At 37.7% G+C, this 18,635-nt stretch overlaps 1 protein-coding gene across 2 annotated transcripts in view; it reads left to right on the top strand.

Annotated features, from left to right (window-relative positions):
• Positions 1 to 18,635, top strand: part of grb10a (growth factor receptor-bound protein 10a) — a 61,384-nt gene that overhangs the window by 23,986 nt on the left and 18,763 nt on the right. For both annotated transcript variants that reach the window (XM_084422652.1, XM_084422653.1), the window contains one exon: positions 701 to 836. In XM_084422652.1, the coding sequence (XP_084278778.1) occupies positions 701 to 836 (136 nt within the window). The remainder of the gene's footprint in view (positions 1 to 700; positions 837 to 18,635) is intronic.

Genomic DNA, 18,635 nt, shown 5'->3' with positions numbered 1-18,635 from the left:
TGGCAGCGGGGTGTAGTTTCACACACACATACACACATCGAGATGGGTTCACTCAGAGGTTTCCGTCTCTACACACTCACACAGACACACGGTCTTCTTTTCGTTCTGACTCGGCCATGAACCCTGAACGTCCCACCCCCTGCTACGGTTCGGATTTTAAAAATTCCCTCAGTTATTATGGTCGCTCAAACTGCGCTGAGGCAGTCATGTATTATTCTCGGCCTTATTGATGTAGATCAAAGACCCGAAGATGAGTTTTAAAATCTGCAGTCTATGTGTCTGTCTGCTGAACTCTGCCGCACACTATGAGAGTTCATGAACCGATTCTCGGTTGGCTAAGTGGGTTTCAAATCTCTCGCTTTCATTCATATATTCTGTAGTAGAATAGTAATGCAGTGGTGAGAATGTCATGTGGATTCTTCTGATTTATTTTTCATTAGCCTATCACTTTACAGCACTGAAGTTTTCAGGGAACTTCAGGGCTTTAATTCCCTGCTCTATTTCATATTGATTAAAGTACACATATCGGGAATACTGCATGGTTAATGAAGCAATGAGACCTTAATGAGATGAGATGAAAATAACAAGGTTCGGTTAGATGTTTTAGCCCTGGGCATTTTAGCCTCAGGAACGGGCTAAAGAGGAGTTCAGTACAAAAGTACAACTTTTTTTTTTTTCTTCTCTTTTTCACCCCTTGTAGGCGACTTCAAGAAGAAGAGTTCCAAGTTCGTCCTGCGTCTTTGCCAGCTATTCCGAACCCTTTCCCTGAGCTCTGCAGCCCCTCGGGATCTCCTGTGCTGAGTCCTGGATCTCTGCCACAGCCATCAGAATCACATGTAAGAGTTGAAAACAGACACTGCGGCTCTTAGCCTTGTAGCTATTATCTATCTGATAAACATGAGATGTTACATGAGTGATTTATTGCAGGTATGAGACTTGAACCTCACTTCCTGGTACAAAAAAAACCTGATGGGGGTACAGTGAGTTTAAGAGAAACTCGCATGAATAGAGGTTAATGAGGTCTCGGCAGGTTTTGTTGTATTTCCTGGAAAACTAGTTCTGCCCAACCTTGCATCATAGAAATGCCACATTGGTTGTTTTAGAAATTAGTGATCTGCCTATGTATGCAGTATTTTAGCCATCAGAGGTGCATAAGCAAAGACTGTACTCTTATAATTGGTAGCAAAGTTATGGTGTATATATATATATATATATATATATAAATATATATACTCATATATATACTCACCTAAAAGGATTATTAGGAACACCATACTAATACTGTTTGACCCCCTTTCGCCTTCAGAACTGCCTTAATTCTACGTGGCATTGATTCAACAAGGTGCTGAAAGCATTCTTTAGAAATGTTGGCCCATATTGATAGGATAGCATCTTGCAGTTGATGGAGATTTGTGGGATGCACATCCAGGGCACGAAGCTCCCGTTCCACCACATCCCAAAGATGCTCTATTGGGTTGAGATCTGGTGACTGTGGGGGTCATTTTAGTACAGTGAACTCATTGTCATGTTCAAGAAACCAATTTGAAATGATTCGAGCTTTGTGACATGGTGCATTATCCTGCTGGAAGTAGCTATCAGAGGATGGGTACATGGTGGTCATAAAGGGATGGACATGGTCAGAAACAATGCTCAGGTAGGCCGTGGCATTTAAACGATGCCCAATTGGCACTAAGGGGCCTAAAGTGTGCCAAGAAAACATCCCCCACACCATTACACCACCACCACCAGCCTGCACAGTGGTAACAAGGCATGATGGATCCATGTTCTCATTCTGTTTACGCCAAATTCTGACTCTACCATCTGAATGTCTCAACAGAAATCGAGTCTCATCAGACCAGGCAACATTTTTCCAGTCTTCAACTGTCCAATTTTGGTGAGCTCGTGCAAATTGTAGCCTCTTTTTCCTATTTGTAGTGGAGATGAGTGGTACCCGGTGGGGTCTTCTGCTGTTGTATCCCATCCGCCTCAAGGTTGTGCGTGTTGTGGCTTCACAAATGCTTTGCTGCGTACCTCGGTTGTAACGAGTGGTTATTTCAGTCAAAGTTGCTCTTCTATCAGCTTGAATCAGTCAGCCCATTCTCCTCTGACCTCTAGCATCAACAAGGCATTTTCGCCCACAGGACTGCCGCATACTGGATGTTTTTCCCTTTTCACACCATTCTTTGTAAACCCTAGAAATGGTTGTGCGTGAAAATCCCAGTAACTGAGCAGATTGTGAAATACTCAGACCGGCCCGTCTGGCACCAACAACCATGCCACGCTCAAAATTGCTTAAATCACCTTTCTTTCCCATTCTGACATTCAGTTTGGAGTTCAGGAGATTGTCTTGACCAGGACCACACCCCTAAATGCATTGAAGCAACTGCCATGTGATTGGTTGATTAGATAATTGCATTAATGAGAAATTGAACAGGTGTTCCTAATAATCCTTTAGGTGAGTGTATATAGATATAGATATAGATATAGATATTTTGTTTCCTCAAGTCATGAAGATGAGGGAAAATCAATTCCCGATTTGAATTCGGAATTCGAATTCGGATATACATCACAATAGGGAAGAAAAGACTATCACAACTTCCATTTCATGTCCCATTATTTCACTCAGTATTTCTGTGAGCTCTATGTATTTTTTCACTCAGAGATGCTAACGTCAGCCTCTGAGTGAGTTACGCAAACACTTAAAGTGCATCACCTGATTTTCAACCTGCTTTGTATTGTTATAATGTCGGTAGTATATGTAAATGAACAGCAGTGATTATTCATTCTCCATGTTACCTGGACAAAGAAATTCACGTTTATGTGTCAGCAAAAGTCTGCCGGATGACGTTTTTTACATTTTACGTTTGACAGCTCCAGGGCTTTCGTGACTACTACAGATTATGCTTCTGCTTTTTTGTGTCCCTGCCCATCGGCAGAAGGTTATATTAACAAAACAGTTATTGTAAGTAGGTTTACCACTGGAAATGTTATCATAGGTTGTCTACTCTTTAAACAGCATTATGGTAAAAAGGGAACACTATGGCAACAGATTTCTTACCTGTACGCGACGGTGTTTTAGTTTGGGTAGTTGGGCGGAACTGACATAACGGTTGTTCTTTTTAGTTTTTGGCCTAAAACACTGTCTCTCCATATTTAAGATTCTTTGCAGTCTTTACCTGCTGCCTACAACGTGCTTGGATCCTGGACCGACAATGAAAGTAACTCACTCATGCTAAACGTTTAGGCCTACTCTTTAAATCCTTGCACCTGGGAACAATACAAGTCGACACCATTGTGACAAAAAAGTTGCAAAGAAGTATTTACTACTAAAGCAAGGTGGTATTTGACTCTGGATAAGCATATCCACAGCAGACTGGGAGTGGCCTTGGATGGCAACATGCATTATGGGTGTTGAAGTTTTCCTATTTTGCAAAAGGGAAAATTTTCTCTAGTCAGGTAGTACGGATAAAAAAAAAAAAAGTCACTTCTCTACTGCATAGTTTTATTGAAAGCCCTTTTTGCCGGTGGTGAATAAGCCTTTAAGCTCAAAGTATACATCAGTTTTGACATGAATGCTTAAGGCAAGACACGGCAGGCAAAAACATTGATTTTTCATGCAGTGGTCAGTTTTGATTGTGATTGTGGGCTAGTTTACTCCTTCAATATGTGTTCTTTCAAGCTGCTATAAAGAAACCGTTGAAAATATACATTAAGATGTTTATTTTATAAAATTTTGTTTACTCGCGGCAGTAAGTTTCTCCCGAATTTACCAAGAAGTTAGCGTTCCAACGCGACATGCTGAGTTCCGTCTGTTTACTGAAGTCTGTCATGACTGGTATTGTTGTAAAGCTCTGAGTCTCCTGCACAATGCTATGTAACCCAAATATAACAGGCATTTTCTTTCTATCAGTAACCAAGGGGGATTTAAAGCTAATGACAATCTCATTTAGAGCTATTTAAATCTTTAAATGCCATTTTCTCAAAATGAGTTTTGTCATTCTCCAGTACAAACATCTCAGCCTATGTAGCACTTATGTACACCAAACTTTCCAGTTATACACTTAGCAGTATTCAGAAAATATTTTCAGAGGAATTTGTTAATAAATCATTCCTGGCCTGATTTATGTGACATTTTAATAAATAAAAAAAGTCGTAAATCAGTTTTTTAAAGGGATAGTTCACCCAAAAAAGAAAATTCTGTCAGTAATTTCTCACCCTCATGTTGTTCCAACCCCGTAAGACCTTCGTTCATCTTCGGAACACAAATTAAGATATTTTTGATTAAATCTGAGTGCTGGATCACTCCTCCATAGGCTTCTAAGACACTATAACTTGCTGGCCCAGAAAATGTATTAAAGACATCGTTAATATAGTCCAAGTGACTCCAGTGGCTCAATCTTAAGTTTATAAAGCGACGAGAATACTTTTTGTGCGCAAAAAAACTAAAATAACGACTTTATTCCACTTTTCATTTCCTTCTCTCTGGGCCTCGAGTCTTTTCACGTAGCGTTTACGCGTAGCGTGTCTGTGTTGCACGTCACCACGTAGGCTCACTATTGGGCGACGCTGGTCATGTGTGTGATACGTGGTGACGTGCAACACAGACGCGCTACGCTTAAACACTACGCTTAACACTCAAAAATTTCCGCAAAACTTTTGCAATATCTTAAAGATCTTTAATCTTTGTGCAATGTCTGTGCTATATCTCTAAATAAGTTGTGCTTGATAAAAATGTCTTTGTGATAGAGTCGCAAGTATCTCTGAACCCCCTCTCACAGAAGTGCTCGTCACCGTGGCCGTCTATTGTTGTTGCAGTCTCCAGCGGTTTCTTGTTCCGTCTCTTTTCTGTGAAACAACAGCTTTGGGTCAGTGTTGCCACTCTGTGGACCAACTAATTGGTGCAAAAAGAGTCAAGACGTATTCACGATTAGAAAAATCAGTCTGCTAGTGTGCATTATGCAAGTACTATGCTGATGATAAAATTTACGTTGCACGCATGACTGAAAACTGAAACCCCCTCCCCTGAGACAACATTGTGAATGCAGTTATGAATTGCGGTCTGAAAGATGCAGGGCCCTAACCACCATATGAGGGCAATCCCACAATAATTGGATATGGCCAAAAATGTCAGTGTTTTGAATTGAAAATAATTTACGTGATTTGAGTAATGTAATTCGTAATTTAAAGTGAGAGATAATTAACTTTAATAGAGCTATTTTAGGCATACGATTAAGAGTGAATGTGCTTATTTGGAAATACAATTATTATGTGCAAATAATTCGAATGCACTTTTTCTTTTTTTTCGTCCCCCTCCCCAATGTTCAAGACATGATTACGGCCTTGCTAAGATGTTCTGTAATGCTACCATCTAAAAGTCTATCTTATGTAGCTAGAATTGTTTGGTTTAGGCTTTAGTATGTGCTAATTGAGGAGCACTATTTTTAAATCAGTCACTAATGAGGTTACAATTCAACTTGGATGCTGCCTTAGAAGGTAACAGCCAACTTGCTGAGTTTTAGTACAGAACTAATGACTCAAAGCTTATCAGGTTGCCGTTGCACGGGACGTTTCCTCTTTAATCTCCTGTACACTCTTTGGACTTCACCGGGTCAGTCTGAGGGATTGTTCGTAAAGCTTTTACTTTCCAAGTACGCACTATTGTTGTATAACAAGTGCCCTACGAGATAATATGTGCATTCGTCAAGCATTGTCACAAGTGTGAGATCCTGAAGGGAAAAATGTCAGTCTCCTTTTTTGGCCTTCAACTCCCATTATATCTTTCCTTAGCATCTTCTGAGCGGAGGCTTTTTTTTCTTGGAGATGAGAGTTGCTTTCCTTTCACACGCCGCTTGCGTTTCCACTTGCGAGTGTGCATGGATGTTTGTCCAGATCTGTGCCAGCAGTCAAAGCCCTTCCTTCCTCCTTCCTATCCTCTCTGTCCTTTCCCACAATGCCCTTAAGCTCCCCTTTAAAAGGAAAAGGATTTTTTTTTTATTTTTTTATTTATATACATTGGCATGCACACGCACATTAGAGAGCTCATGTTTTGTACGTGAAGGCTTTGAGAAGTTAAGTGTCATTATGGGATGTCCCTGTGTTTCCAGTGACCTCACCAGGGAGGGGGGCGGCATCTTGTGATGTCCTGTATGTGCTGCCTGACTCTATTTCTGTCTTTTCAAGTGAATATGATCATTTTGTTCTCGTCAACACCCTGAGGACAGTCTATCCATCACTCCTTTGTCCCGTTTCTCTCTATTCTGTCTTTTGAGTCCAATCACCTACAGCCCCATCTACTGTTATAGACTACATTTCCCTACTACATTTCTACTTTAATTTTGTTCTGTCTTCCTTTTCTTTGTGCTTTAGTTCATTCGTTTTGTCATGCGCTCTCTCCTTCTTTTGCTTCGTTTCTTTTTTTAGTTTCTTTCTTTCTTTCTTTCTTTCTTTCTTTCTTTCTTTCTTTCTTTCTTTCTTTCTTTCTTTCTTTCTTTCTTTCTTTCTTTCTTTCTTTCTTTCTTTCTTTCTTTCTTTCTTTCTTTCTTTCTTTCTTTCTTACATGTTTTTCCTTTCTTTGATTTATTTTTGTTTGTTCTTTCTTTGATTTGTTTGTTCTTTCATTTAGTTCTTTTGTTGTTTTTGTTAATTCTTTCTTTTGTACGTTCTTTCTTCCTTTCATTCTTTCATTCTTTTTGTTCTTTCTTTTTTTGTTCTTTTATTCCTTTTTTCATTCTTACGTGCGTTCTTTTTCATTCTGTCTTTGATTTGTTTGCTTTTTGCTTTGCTCGTTCTTTTTCTTTTGTTCTTTCATTATGTTCATACTTTTTTGTTATTTCTTTCTTTGTTCTTTCTTTTGTTTGTTCTTCGCTATGGCAGAAGAAGCTGAATTTTGAAAGATAAAGCTGAACGTTTAGTTCTTTTGAACAATACAGCTGGAAGAGATTCATTCTTCATCTAGACTAGGGGTCAGAAGATTGTTTTAAATGTCTAAACATGGTCTTCCGCTCCTTTTGTGCTTTTGCCCTTGAGTGAGTCTAGAACAACCGAAGAAATCTGAAAACAGGATGTGACTGTAGCTTTGAGGTTGAACCAAAGGCAGTCTGCTGAGGTATGAGTTCCATGGTCAAGACGTATGGGGCATCCTGAGTGCTCATGTTGATTTTGGTTCCACAAATAAGTGATTCCAATAAGTGAACAAGATGTCAGTTGTTGAGTGTTCTTGGTTTTGGTTCAGATATTGTTAATGTGAATATGATACTATATACTAACATTTCAAATACATTAAATAGTAATATTGTGAAATATAACAATATGCAACTTTCTTTTTAAAATATATAATTTAAAATGTATTTTTTTCCTATATTGGTAAACATGAATTTTCAGCATTATTACTCAAATCTTCAGTGTTACATGATCCTTCAGAAATCATTCTAATATGCTGATTTGGTATAAAAAAATAATTTTAATTTAATTTTAATTTTAATAAAATTATAATAAATAATTTTCAGTGTTCAAATGTTATTTTTTTGTGGAAATTAATTTAAAAAAAGTCACGACTGTTTGCTGAATAGAAAGTTCAAAAGAACAGTATTTATATGAAATATAAATCTTTTGTAACATTATAAATGCTTACACTGTCACTTTTGATTAGTTTAGTGCATCTTTGCTGAAAGTAGTCTTTTTTTTATTTATTACTTTTTTACTGATACGGACTCCAAACTTTTGAATGGTAGTGTTTATGGGTGTATATATAATACAAATAACTGGCTGATTTTTGTCATTATAATACATCCTTCTCATAATGATTAATACATTTGTAGTAATATGATAGCATGTATACCACAAAATAGTTATTTTTTTTCCAGTGAATATTATGTGATTTCTCTCTTTTATTTGGAACTTCAGGGACACAGACCAAAAGATAAGACCATTCATAAACGAATAAGTCTGGCATCGGTGCACAAATACTTCAAATTACCTGAGTGAATAAAAACAGTAAATCTAATATTATGAACAGTGTCCATACTCTAAATCCTGATTGGATGAGACATATTGCAAGTTAAACAGCCAATGTACGTCAGATGAATTCTACATTAATGTGACAAGTTGCAACATGGTTTTTCCTCATCTTGACTTTTTTTTTTTTTTCTGACACATTCTGCTCTGTATTTTCAAATTACTCCATTGCTGCATCCCAATTCACCTATTTAAACTATGCCCTAAATGTACTGTTTTTGTGAAGAAAAGGTACATGCATTTGAGTGTGTAGCAGAAGAGTAGGCAAGCTTTGCTGATCTCCTTTTCTCTACAATTTGAGTGCTTTTTCTGAGCGAGTCGAAGTGAACTGTGGCACTAATAGAGTCTCACAAACACGCGTCATGCTGCCGTGCAGATGAGACCAGTGACAAAAATGTCATTAAATACATTAAAGTTCAACTTATTTTTCACCAAACCCTATCTCGTACCCCCAGAACACTTGGAATATACAGTATTTGTGTGTGATCATTCTGTGATACTTTTTTTTTATTTATTTTATTTTTTTTTATAAAGCTTGATGCTGATCGCTATTTACTGCCATTATATGGATGAGCGCAAGCGGGACATTTTTTTTATTCTCCTTTTGTGATCCATAAAAGAAAGAAGGGCATACAGCATTAGAACAACACCAGGGTGAGTAAATGATGACTTAATTTTCATTTTAGGGTGAACTATCCCTTTAAACATTGGTCTCGCATATCCGCCATGTTTGCAGTTTTTAACACATTTTATTAGTGTTTGTAGTTCTGATCGATTCCTCGTCCAACACGTAATGGGCTGTGAGCAATATTAGCCATTAGAGTGTGCAAGGATCTGCACTTCAAATTCTAACCAGAAATAGTATACCAACCGGGTATCTGGAATTAGGGATGTCCCGATCCGATCCACGGCATCGGTATCGTGCCGATACTGGCCCAAAATGCTAGATCGGATATCGGAGGGGAGAAAAAAAAAAATCCGATACCGATCCGATACCCATTAGGGGTGGAACGGTACGTATTCGTACTGAACGTACGTTCGGTGCATGGATTTACACAGAGAATACACGGTATAAAAATAAATAAATCTCGCGTGCACATTAATTAATGTAATACGGAACTAACGTTACTGTTAGATACGCGCATATGCGGGGTCTTTAGGGACACCTAATCTGTAGCCCGCCTTAGCTCTGAACGCGCGTCTATATCGCTTCAAACATTCACTTTATCATTATACGCGCTCGGCGCGTCCTATTCGCTTTGGACGCGCGAATGGATTCAAACTGTTCAAGCATCGAACTAGACGCGATAGACGCAAATTTGACGCTAAATGAACAGGCTGCGACGTCAAGATTGCAATGCTGGAGTGTGTGTGTGTGTGTGTGTGTGTGTCACAGAGAGAGAGGCACGGGCGTGATCGAACAGTGGAAACATAAAAACATACTCTGTCATTTTCATATGGACATCATTAAAACTGCAAAAAGTGTTTAGCCTACTTATATTTGTGTAAAACACAACATTGTGCTTTTGTCAAACTGTAAACTCTTGTCAAACTGACTGTCACCCAACCAAAATCACACACACACACACACACACACACACACACACACACACACACACACACACACACACACACACACACACACACACACACACACACACACACACACACACACACACACTGTTTAAAAGCAAAAATGATCTCATCTTTTGGACATTCATCATTGCATTGGTTTTCATTTCTTGTCCTAAAACAGAGCACTAATCTGTTTATTTTTAAGTTACACATTCTACATTGAATAAAAAAGAAAATCAAACGTGTTTTTAAAAGTAGTATTATTTTATACAGAAATAAATTATTTATAATTCAGATGAGAATAAAGTTAAAGTTAATTAAAATTTTAAGGAAACAAATATATTGATATGAAATATAGCAAATTAATTTTAAATTCATTCAGGTTACCAAACATATCTCAAGGCTGGCAGTCTTTCATTATCAGCTGTTGTTGTGGACTATATACTGGAGAAGTATAAGAATTTGAGTGAGATGTTTTTATGTGGCTAATTGAGCAAAGTGCTTCCATTTATATTTTATTATTATTAGTATTAGTTCAAGAATAAAATAAAAATATCGGATTGATATCGGTATCGGCAAATAGCCAAAGCTGCGGCATCGGTATCGGTATCGGAAGTGAAAAAGTGGTATCGGGACATCCCTATCTGGAATAGGCCTATGTCACACTTCCTGCTTCCGGAACGCGGAGTAGGGATTCAGAACTTCCGGTCAACAGTATTTCTCGATAAGGATTTAGATTATCAGCCATAATGTCTAAACCATCCGAGGTAGACTGACCACGAGCTATGAGGTTGTGAAACGAAGGTTTTTGCTCCTGTAGAAGCTTTAAGTTCGTATGAAATCAACCTTGTTTTAAGAAAAACATGTTTTATCCGCGATCTTATGAAAAAAAACTACACTACCCACAATCCTAAGCGTAGCAGCAACGTCTGCTGATTGGTCCAACTCGCTGTTACCATAGAAACGTTTACCTTACTGGCGAACGGCCCGCCGCTGTTGTTGTAGTGCACTGGGTTGCTCTGTGTCAGGACATAGACAGCCATACCTCAGCTTCACGCTTTTCCACTTGAGAATTTTCGTTTACCATCCGAACCACATCGTCATGTGTGACTTCAGGCAGGTTGTGGAGAGATTTGGTCCAGCGGTATCTATCGGACTCCGCCATTGTAAAAAGCTAACCGGAAGAGCCGTATCCCTACTAAAAGACGTACTTCCGGTCTTCAATTTTTTCGGGACATAGGCCTATACTAGTTTTAACTATGGTTTAGGACACACTAATTCTAATGTTGAATACTATTTAGGGTGGATGATATGCGAATTGGAATGCAGCATGTTTCTTCATCACTATAGCAACAGGGCGCTAGAGGGCGCTACATTTCAAACAACAACGGCGTAGCTTGATGACGATGTGAAGGAGCGTGGAATGATGGGAACTGTCGTTTTAAACTCCACCGTGGATGTAAATCAGTCAGACGGGAATCGAAAAATCATGTTCATGGATGAGGCTAAGTTCTTTTTTTATAATGACATGCTTTTTGTGGCGAGGGGGGCGTGGTTCAGCGCGGTCTGTAATGGGAGAGAGAGAAGAGACGAGCAAGTAGGTCAAGTGCAAATGACGAACACCTGTGTCTTATTGCAGTGATCGGCGTGGAGAGACCGCTTATAAGCCGCACGCTGGAACGAGAGAGAGAGAGACTGAAGAGAAAATTTGACGCAGAGAAAGAAAACCGGTGGATCCGAGCTCTCATTTTTGAACTGTTTTGTGCCGTCGCGGTTGCCACGGTGAATGCGCGTTGTGCGCGACTTTTGTTTGTTTTGCTTTATTTTAATAAAGTACGAGTCCCAGTCACGCCGACCCGTCTTCTTCCTTCCTGACTCTTGAACCTCATTACACTTTTATTTCATTAAAATGAATTAACGGCAAGAAAAGTAAGGTTTAATACTAAATTGGTTATCATAGATGTTACTGTATGTCGAATTCATTGTTGTGATAACGCGGCGCAGTTTTACGTGTTCTAAACAATTGTTGTAAAAGTACATTCGAACATACCCACATCATTTGCCAAAATACTGATTAATCTTTATGTATAACACATGCTATATTTATTTACATGGCCATAAACACCAGACGTGATAAACAATGTCAATAAACTAAACACAAATCTAAAGCAATAATACTTCCCTTACATAAACATAACTATTACCGAATGCTACATTTGGAAAATATCAAATTAAGCATGCTTTGTCGACAGAACCAGCTGCAATCGGTAAAGAATAATTGTGTTCCATAACGACTGCAAGAAACAAGCTAACGTTTGTTGCTTGATAGACGCTACAACTACAACTTCCGCATTTGTCCAGGTCTCCACGCAGTACGAGCGGAAACCGAGGGTAACGCGGATGTGACGCAATTGACTAGCGACTCCCAGCTCCCCCCTGCTCTAACGCCCCGTTTCCTTGGTTAAAATCGCAATTTTCAACTTAACAAAATATATAACACTGGCCTTGAGATTATGGGATATTTTAATGCAAAATTCTTGCATATTGTACCTTTAACTTCTGCCACATTTCTTTGAACTGACACGATAACTATATAAAAATTGTTTTTAATATCATGATTATCGTTAATACGGTAAATCGTGACACCCCTAGTTTCTGACCTTCGTTCATACCAAGTGTGCCGCACACGTCCTGAAAAATAAAGCATTTGGATCGCCCCCTGATGGCTGGATGCAGTATAGGTTATAAACCCTGCTCTCTATTGTAATCGTATGGAATGTGGCGTAATCGGCATTGACCATTTCTAGGATCTTTTTTGGCTTAATTTTTCTACAGCAGTGGAGATGTCTCATGCATCTTTCTTTTTTTACAGTCTATGGTTAATAATTTGTTTCTAGTAGTTCTGAATAAATTCATGTCAGTTATGTTGTTTTTTACGGAGCCCCTAAAAGGATATGTTTGTGGGGGGGGGGGAATTAGAAGGGAGGAAAAATATATTTCAAAACTTTTGTGTTGCCCTGAGAAACTTTGCTTTCCCCAGAGAAACTTTGCATTCGCTTGCAAAGAACACAAAAGTTTTGCGAGAAAACTGCAAGTTTCTCGGGGGAACACAAACATTTCCCGTTTCCATCACCAAGACCCTTTAGGAGCTCTGTAGTTTTTAAGAGTTTTTGAAGGTTACACTTCCAGTAAGCATGGCTGCAGATGCTTGGCAATACTGATTGGGTATTATTTTGAACATGATATTACTACTGAAGAATGCAGCAGATGGGTTATGCACACATATGGTTTCTTAATGATCTCATGAGGATTGTCTGACCCTAGTGACCGGCGGGCATCAGACAGAACTGGCCAGGCATTGGCAGGCATGGCGTAGGCACATTATGCATTGCTCAATGTAGTTAGTAGTCTCTTGCTGAGCGTGGGAATGGAATAAATGCTGCTGCTGTGTTTGTGATACTGACAGTGCGTTAGTGTGATTATAATCAGGTGCTTGAGATCTCTGTCAATATGCGTCACAAAGATGGAATCTTTTGTAATTTCTTGTGCATGCTCCACAGAGGTCTTTCTGTATGTGTGTTTATCTGAGCGTCTTTGTATTTATACTGGCACTGCCCTCAGACTAGACAAGATAACAGACTGCCTGCATCTGCAACTGAAATCATACACTCCGTCTTGCACAAATACATGAATAACAGATTGAATCTGAGTTTTTTGACTATACTATGATGTATGGATTTACAACTCTGCTGTGATCTTAAAAAGTATTTAGACACGGAAGCCACTCTTGTGTGTAACAAAATATCAAACCAGTATATTTTGAGAATTTTTACTTTCACTTCTGAAATGAACTTGCTTGAAAAGCTATAAAACTGAACTTGAGATCAGATCACATTGAGATCAGCAAGAAATAGAGGAGTTAGGGTCATATGTTTGAAAATGTCACTTGATTTGCTGTTTTGTCCTTTAATGCAATGACCATTTGTCTAAAGTGTCCAAATACTTTTTATATTGCCAGAGCTGTGGGGAGAAACCTTTTATGCCTTGACATGTTGTCTCTTTCCCAGTCCCAACTTTTGGAGGATTCTAAGATTCCTCTTCTGGACTGATGGTCCACATTTCACATAAGTTCACATAACTTAATTTTTTCAACTATGCATAAAGTTTATTACTTAATAATTTTAAGACAATGCGTTTCCTCACATTTTTAAGTAATAAACTTGATGCGTAGTTGAAAAAAATTAAGTTATGTGAACTTGACAATTCCACATAACTTATTTTTTTCAATTAAGCATGGGTTTCCTAACTTTTTTTTTTTTTTTTTTTAAGGTAAGTCAACTGATCATTTTTTACAGTGTTGGCATATTTTGAAATAATTTCTCAGGTCCATTTGGTAAAAGCACATTTATTTAAAATGAAAAAGGTTACAAATATCAGACCCGACCAGTGTCCAAGGCACCAATGTGGTTTCAGGGCAGATCTCAGGTTTTTTGGATCGAAGTGAACCTTTGAACACCTCAAATTTGAATGCCCTGTAGATTACTTTGGATAGAAGCATCTCCCAAATTCATAAATGTAAATATTTTTCAGAATGACGTGCACTGATGCATCGCCCACAGTTAGACCATAAGGAAATAAATGGGGTCAATTCTGATTGCATGTCGACTTTTCCGAGTGGTGTGTGTGCTTGTTTAAAACTGCACGAGCGCACAGGTCCGCCGCAGTGGGATTAATTAGGATTCGCTAGATTTTCTTATTTACTTTCTTCTTTATTTATGTGTCAGCTTTCCCATCATGCACATACAAAAATACGTAATTTCTGTGCATGAGTGATCCATCTCTGATGTAGTAACTCGAGTTTCAAGCACTGAACCTGCCGTGAACTCCGCTGGATTCTGCGAGCGAGTGATTAATGGCGGTGAGCCAGAGCTTGGAGCCGCAGGGGGTGCGTGTCTGCGAGTTTGTGTACAGTGCGAATAGACACCAGGCCCTGAAGATGCTCGTAAAAGTCAGACCAAAAAGTGACAAGTGATTGAGTGCCAGCAACACACAAAGTTAGTGTGTGAGCGACAGTGACACCTAATGTGTTTGTTGAACTAGTCATCTTTGTTTTCAGTCTGTCTGGATTTTTGGAACATACACATAGCAATAAATCAAAACAATGAACATGGCAAAACATGCCATACATCAGCTATTATATTTAAATGTAGGTATACATGCTCATGCAGAGAGGGAACCGAATGTTTAGGCTGTTGGCTTGGGTTCTGATTTGAGAATGATTGTCACACTAGCCTATCTTTTTTTCTGAACGACATCATCAATATTGACTTACAAGGATGGAGAAATTTGCAGGCTTTGTGAAATATTTATATACCATTTATATACTATTATAGTTTTAATAAATATTATGAATTAGTTTTTGTTTTTATATTTTTCATTTTATGTTATTTTATATAAAAAAAAGTCTTTCTTTATTTCAGTTTTAGTTTATCTTAGTGCATAGTTAAACTAAACGAAAATGAAGGAATGTTGTAAAATAACGTTTTATTTTTTTACTTTTTTTTTTTTTTTTATACAAGATTTCATTTCAAGTAACAAAAATATGTTTATGGTTTTAGTTAACTATAATATTAATCTAGTTAACCTAGTTTTAGTTTAGTTGTGAAACATTTGGGCTGGTTATCAGGTTCAAACCCTTTAAGGTGTTGTAACAATGCAAAAACTTTTATTTTATTTTTTACTTTTAATTATAATTTAGCTTGCAAAACTTGTTGTTTTCTGAGAATTTTCACAAACATCTCTCTCTCTTTCTCTCTCTCTCTCTCTCTCTCTCTCTCTCTCTCTCTCTCTCTCTCTCTCTCTCTCTCTCTCTCTCTCTCTCTCTCTCTCTCTCTCTCTCTCTCTCTCTCTCTCTCTCTAAATAACAATAGCATACATTAGATCATATCTGTGATATTACATTGAGTTTTGTTCTTTGCCTTTTTGCTTCTGAAGGCGGCCACATCTAAGTTGTAAAAGAAACCTTTGTCTACCATGTCCTCACTTATAGTCTTTAAACAGCAGTTCTCAAACTAGCTTTGCTTTGATGATAGGGTGACATTTGTTAACTTATAACTGAGCTCAACTGCTTCGAGCAGCATGGGACAACTTTTTTTAGTCTATCTTGTCCTCGGGATGTTGCAGTCAGCTGATAAGACTTTGCACGCATGCTTTGCATGATTGGAAAAAATCAAATTTCTCTGTCATCTTTCTTGCTCTTCGAATGTCTCTCTTCATTGTGTGTAAAGAGAGTGTAAGATAATGTACAATCCGTAAGCTATCTCCGTCATATTAACTAACATGCACAGTGTGCACATACAATTGGATGATTGTTTCGGTTGTATTTTAGGTTTCCTCGCGTGTTTACCCAAAACATTTGTCTTGCGATCGGCTTGTTTGCGCTGTTCCGTTTCACATCCATCCAACACTCACACGAGATGGGAAGGATTTCTAAGAAGCTTGTTACGAATTCACATTGTAAATTTCACATGTGAATATATATGGGTGTTGTAGTTTCTATATTTTTCTTTACCTGATGTGAAACACATGCAGTCGTTTTTACAGTATTTGAGGCTTGGTCAGTCACGCTTATGTGTTTAAGGTAAGGCTGCAAGTGGCAAAGGTCACGCAGTTCAATTCACATGTATTTATGTAGCATTTTTAACAATAGTGAATGTCGCAAATTGGCTTTTCTGGGTGTGTTGCCTAAAATCCTTGTGAGTCAGCACAAAGTAATTGGCACAGAAACATTTGTGAAATTGACGGTTTATGAATGTGGTATTGTCTGGCCATGAGAAGTTACATTTAAATCCTTACTTTTATTTCAGTAGGCAGATAAATGTTTATATAGTTAAGTACACAGTATGTATCTTGTATATGTATGTATATACATATATTCAATATATATGCATATTGAATGTTAAATTATAATTATACTAATGCATTTTTTACATTTATGGTTGTAAATAATTATTCATGCATCATGGACAAAGATGAATAAACAATAGTATTGTTTATCATTAACAATAAAGAGTAGTATTTGTACACTTTAGGAAAAATTCAATTTATTAATATTAGTTACTGCTTTTAGAATGTTCAACTTCAGTGTTATTAGCATATATAGAAATTATATTGGTATTGCCAAGCAATCTTGCCAAAATATTGCGTTTAAACACTTTAAAAAAAAATTTTTATTCAATCTAAAAACGATTATAAGGTCGATTTTGATCCGCTATTTGTAATAAGATAAAATATACAGGGAAATTTGACTGTGGTCTTGGTTTTTATTGTGGAATAAATGTAAGAAAGCTTTAAAAGTTAACTAACTAACTTGAGAAATGTACTTCAGATTAATTTGTTAATGTAACAATACAAAGTATAACTGTATTGGTGGTGGTTGTTGTTTTCCTGAAATTGTAAGTAATATTTATTTAACCTGAAAACTGTCAATATTAAGTGGAACTGGAACATGAATTTATTTAAAACTTTTAAAAAACAGTGATGACTCCTTTTTAAGAATGCCACTGGTAAAAAATATTATTTGTTATACCTTACTAACCTACCATCTGAGTCATATTGATAAGTCTGATTTTACAAGAAAGACTTTGAATCTGTGTAGTAAAAAACATAGAGAAGGGCATTACGTTCCCTGTCTTGTTTCATGTAGTTGGTTTGAGTAGAGTGATGCACATGCTGAATTTAAACACAGTGGTGTGATGGGTCCAAACAGACAATCCACATTTGTTTACCTGTCTCCTGAGTCACGCTGGTTGTGAGAACCACTTAGTATTCTTAGTTCACACAGTCAAACTAACTAAAATGTGCCATTTAGCAGAAGCTTTGCCAAAAATCTCCTCCCAGGTGACCCAGTAAATGTTCGTGCTGTGAAATGAGACACCGTGACAGTGGAGTTTAATACGTCTCTGCGTGTGGATCCTGTCTCCACCCTAGTGTACACTCAACACCAGTTTGCTTCGATTTGTGTGCCAGAGCCTTAGGACACACTGCGAAACACGCACACACACAGTCAGCTGACTGCAACACCAACCCTCGAGAGATGACATGACCCAACATTACTAAAAACATCAGCATGAGAAAACAATCCTCTCCTCAGACTACCCTTGTCCCTCTTGAGTCTTTATTCTTCTTGACTGCTATCTTTATGTCTGGTGTTTTGTTGTCAGTTAATTGGAAAATTACATTTTAGGAGAATCAATGTACCAACTCATGATGTTTGCTGGAGTGATGTGGACACTGAGTCCTTGTGCCAGACACGCATATATAATATATCAGGGCCGGAATTTCGTTTTGAAAAATGTCTTTATTCTACAATAGAATAAAGATACAAATGAAATAAAGAGAAACTTTGTTGGGGTGGGTCTAACACTAGTATTCAGGTACAGAAATACTACAGAAATTGAATAAAGTAATCAAATGTAAAATGACACTGGATAGTCTTTTAGTACTGTATAAATGAAATACATAAGCTATTAATCCCAATTCCTCACAATTAGAGCCATCTTTTGTGTTTTTTGTTGTTTTATCAACATTAATAAGACACATAAAAGGCTGCTGTCACTTTAAGAGCTAGTGCACGGATCCATTATACTGTTACACATGGTTTTCTTTCTCAATTGTTTGTTTAAAGCATAACCGACTGTGTTTACAAGGATACTCGCCAAGATCTTAATGTTGGCCTAATTGTGTGTTTTTGACCGTTTAAGCGCAATAATTGTACTTTATTTCCATCCGTATATATTTACATTTATATTTATATTCATTTAGCTGACGCTTTTATCCAAAGCGACTTACAATTGCTATATATGTCAGAGGTCGCACGCCTCTGGAGCAACTAGGGGTTAAGTGTCTTGCTCAGGGACACATTGGTGTCTCACAGTGGATTCGAACCCGGGTCTGTCACACCAAAGGCATGTGTCTTATCCATTGCGCCACACCACCCAGTATATAATGTCTTTTGAGCATTTGGGTCATGACAAACAAATAAGTAT

The sequence above is a fragment of the Rutilus rutilus genome, assembly GCF_951802725.1.
Source record: "Rutilus rutilus genome assembly, chromosome: 11".
Taxonomy (NCBI): Eukaryota; Metazoa; Chordata; class Actinopteri; order Cypriniformes; family Leuciscidae; genus Rutilus; species Rutilus rutilus.
Note: the sequence above shows the minus strand (reverse complement) of the source record. Positions and strands in the feature narration are given on the sequence as shown.